At 33.3% G+C, this 19,186-nt stretch overlaps 1 protein-coding gene and 1 long non-coding RNA gene across 2 annotated transcripts; both read right to left on the bottom strand.

Annotated features, from left to right (window-relative positions):
• Positions 1-3,209: 3,209 nt before the first annotated feature.
• On the bottom strand, positions 3,210-4,818 carry LOC145048943 (phytochrome-interacting ankyrin-repeat protein 1-like). The gene is made up of 3 exons (XM_078997592.1): positions 4,149-4,818; positions 3,776-3,947; positions 3,210-3,661 (listed from the first exon to the last, which is right to left on the bottom strand). The coding sequence occupies exons 1-3, from the start codon at positions 4,281-4,283 to the stop codon at positions 3,432-3,434; spliced, it is 537 nt and encodes a 178-aa protein (XP_078853718.1). The 5' UTR covers positions 4,284-4,818; the 3' UTR covers positions 3,210-3,431.
• A 1,343-nt stretch (positions 4,819-6,161) lies between these two features.
• LOC144998344 (uncharacterized) lies at positions 6,162-6,982 on the bottom strand. Its single transcript, XR_013660265.1, has 2 exons — positions 6,703-6,982; positions 6,162-6,531 (listed from the first exon to the last, which is right to left on the bottom strand). It is a non-coding gene; the product is annotated as an uncharacterized LOC144998344 (long non-coding RNA).
• Positions 6,983-19,186: the final 12,204 nt, after the last annotated feature.

The raw sequence follows: 19,186 nt of genomic DNA, 5'->3' as shown, positions 1-19,186 counted from the left end.
TGTCATTTTGTGGTAAGTTTAGATTAAATTATATCCATGTGTCATTTTGTGGTTTTTTATCATTGTATTAAAGTTCATATAATACTTAAATGTAATAATTTTAATAATAAATATATATCCAATTCATTAATGTAATTTCCTTTATAATTTTTAAATTTCTAAATTGAATCTAATTATTTTAATTGTTTATTTATATAAATTATTAGTTTAAATTTAATAGATAAATGAGCATTTCAATTTTAATAATTAAATATTTTTCTTTTTTTCGTATAAATTTAAATTTTCTAAATTGTTAGATCTTCATATGTGTTTTTTTTAATAAACTTATATAATACATAGGTCTCACAGCTAGTTTACAATATTTAAACATTTTTAGCTATTTTGAAAAATAGTATTTAAACATATTTTTTATTTGGGTTATCTATAGAAAAGTTTCAAACTTTTTTCAAAAGTTTCAATAAAGTTCAATTTTTTTTTATTATTTTTTTTTTGAAAAGAGCAGTTTCAATATTTTGAAAAAAATCATATAATCTATCATTTGTTGTTCAAATATAAAAAGGGACTTTTTCATTAATTTAAGCAAAAAAAAAATCAAAATAGTGAGACTTTTCTGTTCAAAAAAAAAAACTTTTAGGATTTTATTGAAACTTTTGAAAAAAATTTAAGACTTTTCTGTAGATAACCCTTTTATTTTGATATATGTTTTGGATTAAACATAATATTTAAATTAAGAAGTGTATTATCATAATATTTTAAAAGTATACAAATAACAAAATAATACCCTATATTTTATAACATATCTAAAAAAAATTGAACAGTTAATATATTTTAAATTAATAGATTAATTAGATTAAACTATAAATCGAATGGTCATAAAGGTTTCAAATACATATAATGATATGAAAAATATCTATTTTATAGTATAGTATGCTATCATAGGTTGTGTTAGGTACGAATTTTTAGTTTTTAATTATTTAAAAAAAACAACTAGAATCAAGAACAAACTTTGTTCATGAGTACCACCATAAAGCTTTATTTAAAATAAAAAATAAAAAAATAAAAAAATAAAAAAAAAAAACTTATAATCCTAAAGCTGCTTAATTTCCTTTAAGAGCTTTTAGCAGCTTTTAATTTTTAGTTTTTATATAATTTTACATATATAAATATTCCTATACAAATAAAAATTACAACTTTTAGTTTTTAAATATTTGCTAATTTTGTCAAACATATCCGCATTAGATATATAGTTAATACAGATAAAAAAATTATAGAGTTATTCACTTAAATGATCATGAGATATTCACTTAAATGGCCATTTGGTTATAACCCTCATTTTCTCTAATTAAAAAAAATCATATAGGCCACGAAAATAAACTCGCAAAACCGTTTAGACAAAAGCTCCACAAGTCCCCACGTTTATTAGTTCATTCTTGTCACATTTTGTCTATATTTTGTCCCTTCCACCTTGCAAAACAAGCAAAGATCACTTAATCTTTAGGCCGAAGAATATGGGAGGGTTTTTTATGCGTAAATGGTGATGTGGCGGGGTGTTTCATGTTGTTATCAACCAATCATATTTGTTTGTGGCAAATGGTCAATTTTTGACCCTTTAGAAATTAAAATAAATAAATAAATAACTTTTTAACATTACTAAAAACCATATAAATGTCAAACATTTTTACACCATTTCACACAAAAAATCATTCAAATATCTTTCTATTCTCTCATTTTTTTTCTCAAAAGTATGGAGCAAAATCAAAATACTCCAAACACTTCAAACACTCCAAATGATCAATATCAATGTTACATTCAAATGTTAATATCCTCAATCCAACAACCTCTATGTACCAACAATTCAATCAACCTCATTTTCAAGATTTTCAACAATTCCAAACACAACCGTTTCAACAATTCCAAACACAACCATCTCAAGTCCCTTTATATCAATCCCCACATATAAAGTTAGACAATGATGAGGACGACCGGGTCAAAGAAACACAACCATCTAAAAAAAGCAACAGAAATGAAAAGCTACAAAAAGGACAGCTTGGAACAAAGATAAGGAGGAAGCTTTGGCTAAAGCTTGGATTTCTATATCGTGTGACTCGAGGACGGGCAACGCACAAACGGGAAAACAGTTTTTTAGGATCGTGTTTTAGATCACTTTCACTCGCTTTTGGAAAGGCAAAAGGATCGAATGTACGATGCGGTTAATGGAAAATGGCATGAACTGCGAGCGACTTGCACCAAGTTTAACGGCATATTTTAAAATCTGAAAAATATGCATAAAAGTGGTACAAACGATTCCAATATTCTATCAACCGCTTGCCAACAATACAAGGTCACCAACGGCGGTAAAGCATTCGGCCACCAAAAAGAGAGGGAAATTTGTCGTAAGGGTCCAAAATGAATCCTTAAGACTTCGCATTTGGAATCGACCACCAGCTCCAACAAAAGGTCAAGAACTTCCGAGTCGGATGTGGGTTTTTGTGTCGACCTCAACGAAACCTGAAGTCCAACTTTGTCAACTGCCGAGAATAGACAAAGGGAAAAAACCAGCGTCTTCAAGCGGAAAAACAAGTAGTAAAGACGTATTTGGGAAAAAAATTGAGAAAACTCTTAAGTTTTTCTCAAAACCACAACCGGATATGGATCCAAAAAATTTAACCACGTTTCTAAAAATCCAAAAACAAGTTCGTGAGAATATAAAGTGATAATCATTTCCTAGGGCTAGTGAATATGTAGTGAACATATAGTGAAGGCGATGTGACACATAAATGGCGTCACTTTTCTAATGCACATATAGTGACCATACCACTCAACCTTATGCAGGTGGATCAATGGATATTAAAAATGTTCTTGTTGCAAGTACAGTTTAGCCTTTTAATGCTCAATGTAGTTTTATAAGGCATACAATATTATTTTCAATTCAAATTGAGGCAGTGTTAAAAGAACACTCAACATTTTTTAAGGCTCTTTATAGTATCAAAAATATAATCTGCAAGTAGGGTTTAGTCGTTCCAAGTCCCTCTAAAACCCTCCCTCTGTTCATCATCGCCTTTCATAGCCTCAATCAGCCATTTCGCAATGACTGAAGTTTGTATCAACAAAACTTGCAAATTGTTTCAAAAATATAATATTAAGACCCTAAAAACAATCATTTTAGTAAATAACTCTATACCAAATAATAAATAGATAGTATATTTCCCTTTTAACACTCAAATAAACCCATTTCATCATTTATTAAGACCAATTCCATCCACAATCATATCCATGAATCTCAAGATTCTCAACAAGACAAACCAACTTCAAACTTTTCACATAGTCAACACACAAACAAACACACACAATCAACACACAAACACCCAAACCAAGCAGCAGAAATATTTATATAGTTTGTGGTCAACATGTTTACCTGAAAGTCAAAACACTTAGCTTTCAGAGCTGTATGAGCCCTCCCCTTCTCCTGATGATGAGCCTGAGCCACTTTCTTGTTGAACACGTTTCATCTCATCATAAGCCCATTCCAGACCATGGCAGTAGTGCACTGGTGGATTAAACCTCGTATCCTCCATGTTATCAGGCAAGAATGCACCATTTTCAATCAGAAATGTTATCGCCTTTCTGTTTTTCTCTTTTGCTGCAGTGTGTAGTGGAGTCCCTGTCATTTAACACAACACAAGTAATCAACTTTCTCTATAATCAATGCATTATGGATGTGTTTTTAATTCTTTTTTTTACATCATTGTTACATGAAGAGATGTAATGGACTTACAGCCACATGCGCCTTTGGTTCTTGCATCAATATTAGCACCACGTTCAAGGAGCTCATCCATAACCTTTACATGACCACCTTTTGCAGCAAGATGAAGAGGGGTTACCCCATGCGATTTGGGGCCTAATGCTGCAACATTTGCATCCATTCCTTCGTCAAGAAGCCTTTTAACCTACCATTGACAAAAACCCATATCAAATTGTTACTTTATAATATATTACTTTGATTTGTTCTCCATAAAACTATAACCTTCATCAACTAATGTGTTTCACTCTTAGAAAGGAAGATTAGATTACTGAACAGAAATGAGCTACGCATACGATTTGCTACTTTAACTAAACTATTCGTTGAAAATAATGTAGGTTCATTTCACCTCTTTAAGATCCCCTTTCCGAGCGCCAACATGAAGCATAGTCCAGCCTCTGTCGTCCCTATCGTTCCCACAACTGATGGAGCGCCTGATGCGCCTCCGATGGCCATTTGGAACCAAGAAGTAATCTTGGGTCATTCTTCAATCGTTTCCGTAATATACCCAAATTAAACAGAACAGAACAGATATATGTGTAGAAATTAACTAAAAACGTTTGCTTTTTAAAACAATAGAACCCTAATTGGTGAACTAGAAAAACCACTCGAATCGAAGATCTGACGACTTCTTTTACATGATTTTGAGTAAACAACTAAACGAAAACGAAAAAACTTAACGGCAGAAATGATTGCCCATGTTGTAGGGAGCGAAAGGATTCAATCCAGGACCAAGCACACGGAGATTTTGAAGCTTAATCACGAATAAAGAAAGCGATGATGATGGCAGGCAAGAAATGTCAAACATATTAACAAATCCCAAGAAAAAGCTTAATTGATGATTTTAAATCGAATACAAACGCTAGATATAGAAGTTCAGAGAAGTCCCACTACGATTTGTGATGAGTTTGGCGGTTTCATGTGGGCAATTTAAATAATTTGGGAAAGATGAGATCGAATTTAAGACGCAACACAAACCCTAGATTTTGCAGACTTCTTGGCAATGGAGATAGAATAGATGTGTCGGATTTTGGATATTTGTGTCTCAATTTATTGGGCTCCCAGCCTTCCACTATAAAATTTGCACTTCAACCCCTTGACTACTCAACCTAATCTTATGCAACCCTCCGTAAATTTGTAATCAAAATTACGTTTGTGTGTTTTTCACCTAAGCGCATCCCAAAAGACTTCTTTGTTAACCCGTCTCATAGTTCACATACATGATAATGTTTTCTGGTCGAACTCATAGTAAAGTCTATTTCAAATAGGAACAAATGATTGCAAAATTACATTTTTCTACTTATTTTCATGTACATTGTAATGTATCTACAGAAAAATCCTTAAATTTTGACTTTAATAATGAAAAAAACATGATAGTTTTAATGATTAAGCCCATGAATCATGATATTGGCTAATGTTTGCAAAATAGGTATAATATATGGTTACCGCATTTGTGATTGGTTGTTTGGCTAAACTGGATTCCATGTCATTTAATAAGATGTTTAGGTGGATGTTAGGGTTAAACTAAATTACGGAAACTCAGGCCGATCTATTGGTTTTTTATATCCAGGACAAGACAATAAAATAATGCTTTTTTATTTATACAAAATAAATGTGTTATATATAAAACTCATCTCTAGAAAATTATAATCAAACGAAATCCATATGACTACAAACAATAACATATATAAATCACAAAAAAAAAAAAAAAAAAAAAAAAAAAAATCTCCAATATATAATTAGTTTTCAACAAATTTTACTTCTTCAAGGGTGACAATGCATTTTGTTACAATGTTACACATTGCTTCCGAAATCATTTGTTCAACGTTGTTGTTTCTTGCACTTACTATAACAAAAAGTAAAGAAAAGTTAATAGATATGTCAACGATATAAAATTAGAACAAAAATACAGACAAAAATATGTGTTTTTTCAATATTAGGAAAAATAAAGAACATTCTACTACAAACATGAAGCAGAAAAATACAATAAGATTTTTCCTAATTTACCCCTTCTATCTCAAAACCAAACAAAAAGAAGAAGAAGTCTGACCTGTTTCAAAAACCAAAAAAAAAATCATAGTTTGTGTTTTTTCCATTTTCCAAAATATTAAAAGTGATATAGAAAATGAATCAAAGAATCATAAACAAGAGATCCTTTAAAAAAAACTGTGTCATAGCAACAAATAACATTGGAAAAATTATATACTTATGCCCCTAGCTAATGCCTTGAGATATTCAAAATAATCATAACTCAACATGTCTCATAGCAACAAATAACATTGGAAAATTTATATACTGCCTTGAGATATTCAAAATAATCATAACTCAACAGTAAAGTATACCTCCTAAATCACCATAAAAATCCAGAAAGAAACTCTAGAAATTAATAGGAGAAATCGGAACTATGAACTCCTTATTTTGAACTAAAAAATTCAGCACATATTCAAACTCTTACATATCCTTATTTTGAACTAAAAAATTCAGCACATATTCAAACTCTTACATATCCTTATTTTGAACTAACAAATCCTGAAGCAAACCACAAGAAATCAAAAATCAAACTTCTTGAAGCAAACTACCATAATCAAACAAATAAACACAAAATCAAAGATGAAAATTTCGAAAAATAATTGATACATTTCGAACAAATTGGGAATCAGAAATAGAAAAATAGAACACATAATTACATCTTTAACGGATGGCGTTGAACAGATGAACTCCAGGTCTCCAACCTGAACAATTAAACTTCAATCGAATCAAAATAGTGATAAAAAAAGGATAATTATAATATGGAATCAGAAATACAAGAATGACAATCTTAGTTGGAACCCCAACTCATACAAATAGGCAAATCGTGAATAAGAAATAGAAAATAGAAATTAGATTTAGAAGTTAGAACCAACCGATTTAGAGAAGAATTCGACTCCTCGATCTTCTACAAACTTCATATTTCTAGGCGTTGTTGATTACACCTCCAGTATCGTTTCAAGTGCAAGCTTGCGTCGGGTCGGGCCTGCTGAAACCTAATGCACACTCTTTAATTATCACAAGCACCATATCGCAAAAGGGAAATGGAGAGTGGCTTCTTCCTCTTCAGCTACTAGTGTTAATTGTAGGGTCATGCAAGGTGTGTGGAATAGGTGAAATTGTGGAATGTTTGTAATGTGGACTTCGTGGACTTTCAAAAACCCAGCTCGCAACTTGTTGGATGCCCTAATTTCAAGGTAAGAGCTTTACATTTTATGGGTGATGATTAGGATAGGAGTGTAAAAGTTGTAGTGTTGTAAGAGCATCCACATCGCAGACTGTCAATATCTTTTACAATACCACATACTTCATTTTACATGCCACCTAGACTAACTCCTTTCAATATTAGAAAGGCTTGCAAATCATATTTAATATTAAAATAATGTTTCACTTTTAATACTTTTCAACTTAATCATGTTTTTATTACATTAACATATTAATATATATATATATATATATATATATATATATATATATATATAATAATTTATTTTGTTTTCCAAGTTTCATTTTATTTGTGTTTACTTTAACTTCAATTTTTAATTTAATTATTATTTAATTAACAAATATTATAGTTTATTTAAAAAGAATAATTGTAAGCATTAAATTAGAATGAATACAACTATTTAATTTAAACATAGACCACAAAATACATAAAAATGCATGAACGGGTTGAACCAGTGGTAGAACCGATTGAACCCGAAACCTGTCACCAGATCGGTTCAACTAAAAAACCGATTTTTAAAACACTGATATTCAATTAACAAATATTAATAATTATTATTTATTTAAAATATAAATGACCATAAACATATTAAATTAAAAGAAATACAATTATTTAAACGTAATTGATTAGAGTGGGTAAAACTGACATCATTTTACGTTTAATAACATATCGAGTTGCATTTCATACAACTTTGTTTGTTGTTCTGGTAATGTTGAAGGATCAATTTCTAATAATTTCATCGCTAGTTTACTCTTTTGACGTTCATCTTTTTTCATATCGTGGTCTTTCAAAGTTGTTGTGTATTCTTTCATTATGTTCATTTTTTCCATCTCAATATTAATTTGGGTTTGCATCGTATCTTGTATACTTTCAAGAGAGGTGCTTGACATCGGTGTTTGTTTCCCTTCACCTTTAGAAGCTTTTCTTTCCACTGGACGAGGATTTGATATTGGCTCATTAACTGATATGTTTGTATTTGAGGATGATGATGTGTATTCGCCGGATATACTATTCTTAGTCCTCTTTAGCCCAATAGATTCCATTTCGTTGGAATCTCTCTATCTTTCTTGTATATTGGTACATCATTTCTCCTCATCATGTAATGCCATCCAAACATGCAAAAAAGTGATTTCGGAACCCTCTGATGAAATATATAATGCTAGAGCCCTATTTTTTGTCTTCTTCATTTAAACCACGTTCACGCCTATGTTGGATTTGTTCATAACATCCAACAAACTTAGAAACAACATGATTCAGTTTGCTCCAACGATTCTGAAGGGCCTGACTATTCCTCTCCGCCTGGGTACTTTTCTTACAATACATATCGTAATATCCGGCTACACGATGCCAGAAGTTTGATCTATGTTGATCAGTACCAATTGTTGCATCTTTACCTATGTTAAGCCATGAACTACACAACAATATGTCATCTTGTGTTGTCCATCGACTATTCTTTCTTGTTTGTGTAGTTTTTCTTTTACTATTGTTTGGTTTTTATTGCACTGGATGTGGTTGAAAATTTGGTAAATGCGGGTAAAATGGCATTTGAAAATTTGGTGGACCAATACCGAAACCATTAGACATTTGATAACTAGGATTCCTCATTTGATTATTTGTGACAACCTGAAAATTTTTGCTTTGAAAGCTCTGTCAGCTAACTCAACTCAGTGACAAACTCACTCCTGCTATCATTTAGCACAATTTGGAGCCTATTTGAGTGTTCTGAGCCTAGTACACTTAAGGAATAAGTGTTACAAAGTACATGTTAGAGCCATTGGACATCATACAAGCCTTAACCATCACCACCATGAGTTCACGGCCACAACACTTAGAGTTTACGGCAGTAAACTCTAAGTGGGCCATAAACTCACTCTTATATATGTAAGTCTTGGCCATTTTTCTCATTCCTCCTTTCCTTGGCTAATTTTTCTCCATTCTCTCTCAAGTATCATCCTACGTTTCATATTAGATCTTCAAAAGTTGTAAGTATTCTTCCTTGATTTGTTGATATATCTCATTATCCAGTGTTAATACATGATTCCATCCATGAAATCATCCCATTTTCTAGATCTTCAAGTTTCACCAAGAACACATACTAGTGTTCTTGGGCAAGATTGACCATTTCAAGCCTCTATATCGTAAGTGCTCTTCCCTACACTTGATATCTAGTTAGGAAACATGCTTAGAGACTTGAAAACATCACCAAAATCATCATTTAGGGAGTTTACAGTCCAAGAGTAAACACCCTTGGCCGTAAACTCCAAGTATGGTCAAATTGTGGACCTTAAACACATCTAGACTCTTGCTTAACCTTAGAACACTTGAACCCTAAAGACTCCTTACCTTTAAGACCCTAAATATGACCATTTAGAGAGTTTACGGCCAGGAGTAAACTCCCTTGGGCCGTAAACACCTCAACACTCTCCGATTAGTGGGTCTTTCTCATCCTTGTGAAGAGAAAAAGTCCCTCAAGCTTCCCTAGCCTTCAAACCAACACCTATGCATGTTTCACCATGAGTTTATGGTCTTAAACTCCCTTTGGCCGTAAACCCATGGTAGTAAACTCTTGTTAGTTCCATTCCACACCCTTTAGGTCAATCACATGTGATTCAACACTTCATTCCAAGTGTTACCTAGTCCCGTGAGGTGTTTTCTTACAGTTGGTTGCTTCTAAACCCTATATTTATGTCAATATATGTCATTTAGGACTTGTTAAGTCTCGAGACATCATTTGTGGAGCTTCTCATCCTTACACGCGTATTCGTTTGATTCACCACATCAGGTGAGTTCATAACCCGTAATGAATCTTTTAAAACTGTTTTAAATGCTTTTAAGGGGGGAATACAGGTTGAACATAATTTATAATTGTGTAATTGTTTGTTAAACATCTTTTAAAGGATTACTTATGTCTTTTATAAATAATCAAAACATTTCAAAATCTCTTTTAAATTTATGTTACTTTTTAGTTTAACAAAACTCCATTTTAAAGTACAAGCATAACTTAGTAAGTAAAAAGAGTCTTTTCAACAACAGTTCAAGTTAAACACTAGTAAACTATAATGGGTATAGTTTAGAGAGTCAGTTCATACTAGATAAAATACACGATAACATAAGAGAACACACAATAAAGAGAAACAGGGAGGAAGATACAATACACGATAACAGAAAGAACATACTAAGATACTATAACAGAACAAGCATAATAAGGTGCTATAGCATGGGACAACTACATGATCTAATTATACCAATGAATCACTAACGCATTGTTCTAAACAAAAGGTGATAGTTATATTGGGTATACATGATCACATTGTTGGATTAAATGTCTAAGCCCATAACTATTATTGGTATGTACTTGACCCGAGAGTAGCATGGTCCATTTAGGTTGCATATCATCAGGACAATTTGTTAGGATGGACTTTTGAGAGAAGGTTATTTATGGTTTATTAATATATTATAAGTTATAATATATTAATATGAAATCATATGTTTTAATAAGTATCAATCAAGAATTAATTTGGAATTAATTTAGTGATCAAAAGAGACTAATTAAATCTATGGGGACTAATTATGAAAATTAGTTATATTTATATGTGTTGGGCTTATGATCCATGTTGGACCAAGTTTATGTATGGATACATAAAGAGTTGGGCCACATGAACCATGGATCATAAAACCCATGGGTATGGATTATGGGTTATACCAATGATCCTTGGAATCCTACATATAAATAGGTTACTCCATAGCCAAAATCACCACTTCTTTTCTTAGATAAATATGGAGGTTTTTTGGTGCATGGAATTCTCTCTCAAGAGCCATCTTTGTCCTAGGTGTGTTTTGATTCCATTTGAGGCATTTCATACTATTGGTGCTAAGCTCTTAAGACCAAATACATCAAGACTTCAAGCCACATAAAAGGTATGTTTCCCTAACTAGTATATTATATGGTTTATGTCAAATGCATGCTAGTTATAGGTTTAATGCCTTGGAAACCATTTGCATGTATAATTAGTGAAAACATAGATCCAAGGTATTTAGGGTTGTATGTGCACCATAGGATGTTGTATTATACCAAAACCCAACATTGGTATCAGAGCCATGGGTTGTTTCTACTATATTTGATGCAAATGTATTTTTTTTCAAGTTGATGGAAAAAAAACATGAAGTTTGTCAAATTTTATGATAATTACTTGATTTTATGAAAAACTAATAATTTGTAAAATTTGAGTCACTTTACTACAAGAGTTGAATTAGATCAATTTATTAAAAGATAGAATGATATGATTATTTTATTTGTTTTAAAAGTTTGATCTAAGTGGTTTTAAGGAGTTACAAATTTTGTCATAAAATTTTGGAACTCAAAAGTTTTTTTTTTAAGTTATGATCTTAAGAGTTTTGAAACTTCCATAAGTTATGGATGTGAAATGTCTCATTTATTAACTCTTTAGGTTATGAAGTTCAAGAGTCTTCAAAGGATAATTATCAAAGTTTCAAGATTTGTATTAGTTTATATGATTATCTAATTTCTTGAAAATTGCTGATATGAATTATCTTTACTTATGAGTTTAATCTAGATCATAGAAAAATTATTTGATTATTGTGTTAATTGGAATATTTGATCTTAATGGTTTTTATGAACTCCATAAATTGTCCTCAAGTTATGGAAAGTGAAGAGTTTTTCTTTTTAAAGTGTCATTAAGACTCATAGGTTATGAAAATAGAAGAGTCTATATTTTTAATGTCATCATTAAATGATTTAATGTCTTCCATAACTTGTCCTCAAGTTATGGAACTTGATTTTTTTTTTCATTAAACCTTAATTAAACTCATAAGTTATGAAAAATCCAAGAGTTTTGAAAGGTTTCAAAACTTGTCCTCAAGTTTTGGAATTTGTAAAGTTACCCCCCATGTATACTTTAATTCCAAACTAGACCTTAGAATTTTAAAAGTTAAAATTCAACCCTTATACTTTATAATATTATAAGTTAATAATATTTATATATATGTATAAGAGTAAAGTCAGTCTTACCGTTAGTAGGCCTCATTCACGAAGTCGGTCTATAAGGGGGGTATAAGGTTACAGCCTGTAAAATGGTAGTTTAATGGGTGTCCACTCTCACCCACGGCTTCCTTGACTGGTGGAGGGTCGTTAGCCGAACGGGTAGGACAAGGACTATAATTCTCCCTTCATTAAAAGTATTAATGATAAATACTAAGTAACTAAACCTTTTATAAATACCCAATCTTAGTTACTTAGGAAAATGTGAATAAGGTGCTAATCCATGAAATTACACTTTGCACTTTGTTTAAGTCGGTTAGTGGAGCGTGTGTGGTTAACCGGCACACTAACTCGTATTTAACAAGGTAGGCAAAGGGTAACTTAATGTTTATCATAGTATTGATGGAGCGTGTGTGGTTAACCGAGACATCGATTGAGGGGTAAACACTTAAGGGTGCCAAGTAATTTGCATGGTTACTTCACACCTTGTTTTGTGATCCTCGACATCCCAGTCACAAAACCTGAAGGGCACACTCGAGATTGAAACATGCCATTGAACAATTCAATGAATCTCAAAGATCTAGGAGTTTCAAAACCAATTAAAACCTAATTATTATTTCGTTTTTCATGGTGGAAATTGGTGAATCATCATTCACCTACCTTCAAATATTTTATAGCTTGGATTACGGCATCCCTCTTCTAAGTTATAAAATAGTTTGTTGGGTCCTAGCCTTAATATTTCATATTGGGTGTCATATTAAGGACTATAAATCAACTATCTTGAATATCTCCCATAACATGTCTGGTTTAGACATTTATGATCTTCCCAAATCTCTTGAAACAAGCTTTCCTAAATGAAGATGATGTCCCTTGGAAATCATACTTCTTTCACCTCCTCCAATTATTCTCCCTAACCCACAAGTTCTTAAAAAGTTTAAGGTCACTCGAGCCCTATTGGCAAGGCAAGGTCTAGCTGTGGTCACATCTTGGAGATGTAGTCACATATTGACAAGTCGGGAGAGTTGGGTGTCAAAGTCTTGAGGAATTTGGTGGTTCAACTACTTTCCAAGTCACATAGTGAGTTCGTTTGGAACACCTATGAAACAGACTATGACAAAACCCTTAATGATCTTATCTATTTGCTAAGATCAACTTCCTGAAACTTTATGGACATTGACAATGGTGACACTGGAAATACAGAAAAGGCATTCTCTTCCCAAGGAAAGGGATTGACCATAATCAACTAGGTTGACCAAATGGTAAAGAGAAAAGACTAAGTCTGTAATAGTCTTGTGTACCATTATCAAAGGGTCCATATGTTTATATTGCCAAAGGAAGGGTCATTAGATGCGAAGCTGCCAAATTTACCTAAGGATGTTAAAGTCAATAAGGTTGACTCTACTTCAGGTAAAGTCCACTAATCTAACTCTGTTAAGTTTCTATTCTGAGATTCCTGATACATGATGTGACTGGGTCACGTGGAAATGTTTTAAGAATCAAAGAAAAGTAAAGAAACTTAAAGAAAGAATATGTTGAATCTGATCGCATAGATGGATTTCTATCACGTAGTTTGAAAATCGGATTCTTAAGCTACTTCTTAGGAGTTATGAGATATTGTTTAGGAATAGATAGCAACAAGTTTTCATATGGATTGTAAGGATAAGTTTTTCCGCATAGTTTTAAAATAAAAGAAAATTTTTGATTTTAGTTATTTTAAAATATCCTTACAATGGCATTTGAGGAAAAATTGTTGCTTATATGATTCCACTAATAGCAAGAGTGGAAATATGAAATTGATTCTTTCATTTGTGGTAATGTCTAAATTTACCAAATAAGGAAAGATTCTCATCACCCAAGTTTCAATTGGACCGGGACTTGGAATAATGCAAGTTGTATAGCATGATGAATGAGAACCTTCAAGTATTGGAAAAATTAAGACTACTTACTTGTTCACATGGATGTGTGAGTCAAGTAATGGACTAAGGGATCGAGTACATAGTCATGTGCACTGATTAAGTCCACCACAAAAGATTGATAAGACTTTTCGTCATAGTTTACTAAAGCTCAGTAACTATGATTATACTTACAAGCTTAAGTGTAACTCTGAGACATTGGAAAAGGTTCCAATGTATGGCAGAGCGAATAAGAAGAATCAAATTAGGCAGAAGGATAAAAGTTTCTCAAATCTGAAAAGATGGGAGAGTACTTTAGTATCAGTTTTGTGATCATCTTAATGATTAAGAAACCATATCAAAATTAGTTCTCTAAGGAAAGAAGAGGAACTTGAATTGTTGAAGTGGTTAAATCAAGAAGATGAGTCATACTTCGTTCCAATACAAGTCTTAGAGTCATACTCCAAGATTGTAATTTGAGTGACAAGTCTTAGAGAAAGTTTAAAAACACGAGTCAAATGTAAGAGTAAAAGTTATCTACTCTTGGACATTTGAAATTGATAAGTTGTGATGTTTTAGATAAAACAAAGACCAACTAAGGCCAATTGTGTGTAGTGTTTGTCTTGATTAGAATCCGCACTATCTCTTGGATGTTTGACAAGGGAGTCTTATAGGTCAAGAGGACAGTGGGAGTCTTAAAGGTCTTGAAAGTCTCAAGAACTAATCAAGAATAGAACCTGGAGTTCTTCTCTAGCACACGACTTAAGGTTTATAACCTATCGTGTTGACATATTTTGTGCCCATTCCAATTAAAGTTGGCTTTGCATATGAGTTCTTAGAGTTCTCAATTGGTTGCACAACAACTTCGAAGCAAATGCAGGCCTTTGAGCTTCCAGGTGGCAAGAAATTAAGATTGAGTTCAGTCCATATGAGTTTGGATTTCTGTGACAATCGTCAATCTTGAGTCAAGTCAAGTCATCAAGTCAAGCCGGTCAACTCGATTAAACCTTGTGTATTAGGGTTTGTGTTATGTTCATACTGTATAACTTGCTATATTAATGGGAAAACATCACTTGAGAAAAGTCTTGTGTTAAAAATTTCCTAAGCCCTAGTGCTAATCAATGAACTAAACTGATAAAAACCATGTTGCATACTCATTGGGAGTGTGTGGGATCCTTAACCATGACTTAACGGGGCTCAAGAAACTTGCTTAGCGGAGCCAAACACTCACAAATGCCACACTTGAAATCTCTCTCAAATATCTCTTTGTATGAGAAATCTCTCCAAGAATGTCAAATCTCTCCCAAATCTCTCCAAGTATGTGAAATCTCTCTCAAATATCTCTTTGTATGAGAAATCTCTCCAAGAATGTCAAATCTCTCCCAAATCTCTCCAAGTATGTGAAATCTCTCTCAAATATCTCTCTGTATGAGAAATCTCTCCAAGAATGTCAAATCTCTCCCAAATCTCTCCAAGTATGTAAAATCTCTCCCAAATCTCTCTCCAAAGTTTCCCGTAACTTTTTAGAATCATTCGGGTCATTCCGACGCTTAACCGTGTCAAAAACGGCTTAAAACAGGGTAAAAACGAGAAAAATAGACATTAGGAACCGAAACCTCTCGAGAAGAGAGAAGCTTCTTAGGACCCGAAGGTCCTCTTAGGGACTGAGAGCAAGGAGGAGCCGAACCCTCCTGAGCCAAACCGAACCTCGCCCTGGAAGAACCGAAACCGAACCCTGCGTAAGAGGAACCGAACCGAACCTCGCCCTGGAAGAACCGAAACCGAACCCTGCTTAAGAGGAACCGAACCGAACCTCGCCCTGGAAGAACCGAAACCGAACCCTGCTTAAGAGGAACCGAACCCGAACCCCGCTTAAGAGGAACCGAACCTCTCCCTGGAGGAACCGAACCCGAAGGTACTGTTCACCACTGTTCATTCGGCACCTTTCGGTCGGACGCATCGCCTCTTATCTCCGGACCGAACCCCCTCTCGCCTTCGCCTCTCGCTTCCTCGCCCCTTTCGCTTCCCTCTGTTCATTTCGTTTCCGGCTACAGCCCCCAGCAAGGACCGAACCTCGGCCTAGGGACCGAGAGGTCTCGCTGGAAATGCCTTTCTTCCCGGTTTTCGCGTAGTTTTGCATTTAAGGCCCGTTTTTAATTATTTTAACGCGGGATTGTCACCCAAAAATCATATTTTAACATAATAAACTCTAAATATTCATAATTTAAACATATTTTTATGAAAATCATTATCTAAATAATAAAGATCTAATGGGGAATTTATTTAAGGTGGAGTGTTGACTTTGCCTTAACTTATGACACAAGCAACCACCCCACACCCACTCTATGACCAGCCATACCTCCCCACCTTACCTATGTCACTTCAATGTCCCCTTACACTCAAATTTCACTCACTCCCACGTTTTTTTGAGCTGGAACAAACAACCACACTCCTCATTTTCTCTCATTTCTCTCATTCCACTAAGTAACAAACACCACTTTTCTCTCAAACTTTTTCTACACAAATTTTCAAGATTCAAGGCTGATTTCAAGTGTTCTTCCACTCTTAGTAAGTAAAAATTCATCCTTCCTATTATTATTTCACTTCCTTCTACTCAAATCTTTGATTGCTTACACAAACTTCATAACTATAATGTTAGATTCTCGAAAACCTTCAAGACATCTCCAAGTGTTCTTGAATTAAACACTTCCATTCTTCAACAATCATCTACTGAAATCACTTAAGGTGAGTTCATACCCCTACATTTTCATGTTTTCTCAAGTTTTCAGGGGGGGAATACAAGTTAAAACATCAAGAATATAACTAAATATTTCTAACAACCTTCATCAGAAAAGTTCAACTCCATTCACGGACTGTTTTGGGCATCTTAAACATTTTTGTTTTCAAAACTGTACAAGGTGCAAATAGTTCAAGTTTGTAGCTTTAAAATGACTACTTGCACATCTCCATACGATTTTTCTACAATTTATTGTGATTTTTACAAAACTGCCTATCATTTCAAACAACAATCCGGACCAGTCTGTGATTATGGACTTTTTCACCCAAGTTGGAGGTCATTAAAAATCGTGATAAAAATTATGAGTAAACTAGACACATTTTGTGAACTCTCAGAATTTACGGATCTAGTTTTTGACTTTGTATGATTTTTCTATGATTTTTCCAAAACAGGGCAGAATGGCTAAAGTTAGCCAACAGCATGTAAATATCATAACACTTTGTATTATGTTGAGCAAAGTGTATAATCATAAGTTCTAATATTTGAATGTGTTTCCTTGTTAGTTTATCATTATGAACTGAAACTAAGTCATTCATATTAAATATTATTCATTCATTTTAGAACACGTATTATGTAACTATAAAAAGTATAGTTTGATAAATTCACAACACTAATACATTTCCATAAACGAATTCATACATATTACATACATTTTAGATAAACTATAATAGGTATAGTTTATGATACATCACTCAACACACTCGTACAAAAAGGGTACATTCATACAAGAAAGATTTATATCCACACACATTCCACGTAAACTTGTTAACCTATGTTGTGAGACTCTCTCTCCCCCCGTACGTCCGAGTGCGGGATATAATTCCTGGTAGTTATAATCAGAATCTCCTTGAGGGAGAACGTGATACTTGTATATAGATCTATATTGGGTTTGACACCCCACACCTTGCTGCTAGCTACAGTGGGACCTGCAGGTCTACGGGTGACAAATGTCATTTCATTTTCGCGACGCCTGAGAAACGTTGTGGCAGGTTTACATAGTCACAGTATGATTATAGCGACTCACCTAGGGAGTTAACAATTCATAAAGTTTACAGGATTTCATAAAACCGAAGTAGGTTTTAGGTTGATTAAAAATTTACTTTCCATGTCATTTTAAACTCACGACATTTCTACTAAGTAATGATGATTTCTTATACATTTTGGTCTTTGGTTATGAGGCTACATTTTACGGATTTCAAGGAAAATATCGGATTTTTCTGAAACAAACGCGACATTTACATGTGAAAGACTTCTACTAAGTTTATTAATAAAAGCTTATGAACTCACCAACCTTTGTGTTGACACTTTTCAAACAACTTGTATTCTCACGAAAACACTAAACAGGTAATCAAGTGCTTTTGAGGATGGGACGTTAAGGCGTCAAACTTTTCATATTTTGTCAACATATTGTAATTGATTTTGAAACATGTAATTCATACAAGTGATGTAACTTTTTCAATTATATATATGTTGGTTGTGTTTGCTTAAATTACTATTGAAATTGTGGTTATGATACTATACATGAAGTCCTACACCCCCGGACGTTTCCGCCATCCTTGGTTTGGGGGTGTGACAATTTCTCATTATCCTTGTCTTGTGACTATGGTTTTGACAATTCACATGGATAAGAACACAAAAACCATTAAATCTAAGTGTCATAAGGTTTCTCTCCGATTCATGAAAATGATGGTGAGGAAACACTTTCACTAAGTAGATTTTAGTTAGATAGCAATTGTGATATTTGCATTCTCAAAGTCGTTAGTGGAGCGTGTGTGGTTTACCGGCACACTAACCTGGACTTGTGAGAAGTGGCAAAAAGGTCTAACCATTATGATTACGGCATCCCTCTTCATAATTGTTTAGACACACAAGTGTACTATCTAAGGGAAGGTGTATGTTTTTGATAAAGTTTTATCAAAACAATCTAGTATTAGAAATCTGAACTTTGGTAAGAAAGTCAGCTAATTTCTGAGTACATGTCAAAGCTAGTGGGAGAATAAGTGTTATGCTAATAATCATCATGTTAGTGGGAGCATGATAATTATGATAAGTATTGCAAGCTAGCAATGTTAATTATAGAAAACAAAAGGTTTCAATTAGGAAAAAGTTGTTTTGCTATAATTAAGGGAGAGGAAATTATACTTCATCTCAAATCTATAAGCTTAGATCGTGAGGTTTTAATCATTTAGTCAAGGAAATATATATGAATTTCATGTTGGATGGCTCAACATAAGGAAATTCTATATATGGGTCCATTATTTGCGTTCTTAAATTCGATTATGATTACGGCATCCTTTTTCATAATCTGAATTATGAGAACTTGGCAAATTGAAATGCATATAGTATAGCAAAAGACTGGTTTAGTCTTTATGTGAGACATCATGAATCGTGTCCCATATGCTTCGGATATAGGATCGATTACATGTGTTATATTCATCCTTTCTAA

This window comes from Lactuca saligna, chromosome 5, assembly GCF_052625555.1.
Source record: "Lactuca saligna cultivar CGN05327 chromosome 5, ASM5262555v1, whole genome shotgun sequence".
Lineage (NCBI taxonomy): Eukaryota > Viridiplantae > Streptophyta > Magnoliopsida > Asterales > Asteraceae > Lactuca > Lactuca saligna.
The sequence above is the reverse complement of the archived record's forward strand: the minus strand, read 5'-3'. Positions and strand labels throughout refer to the sequence as shown.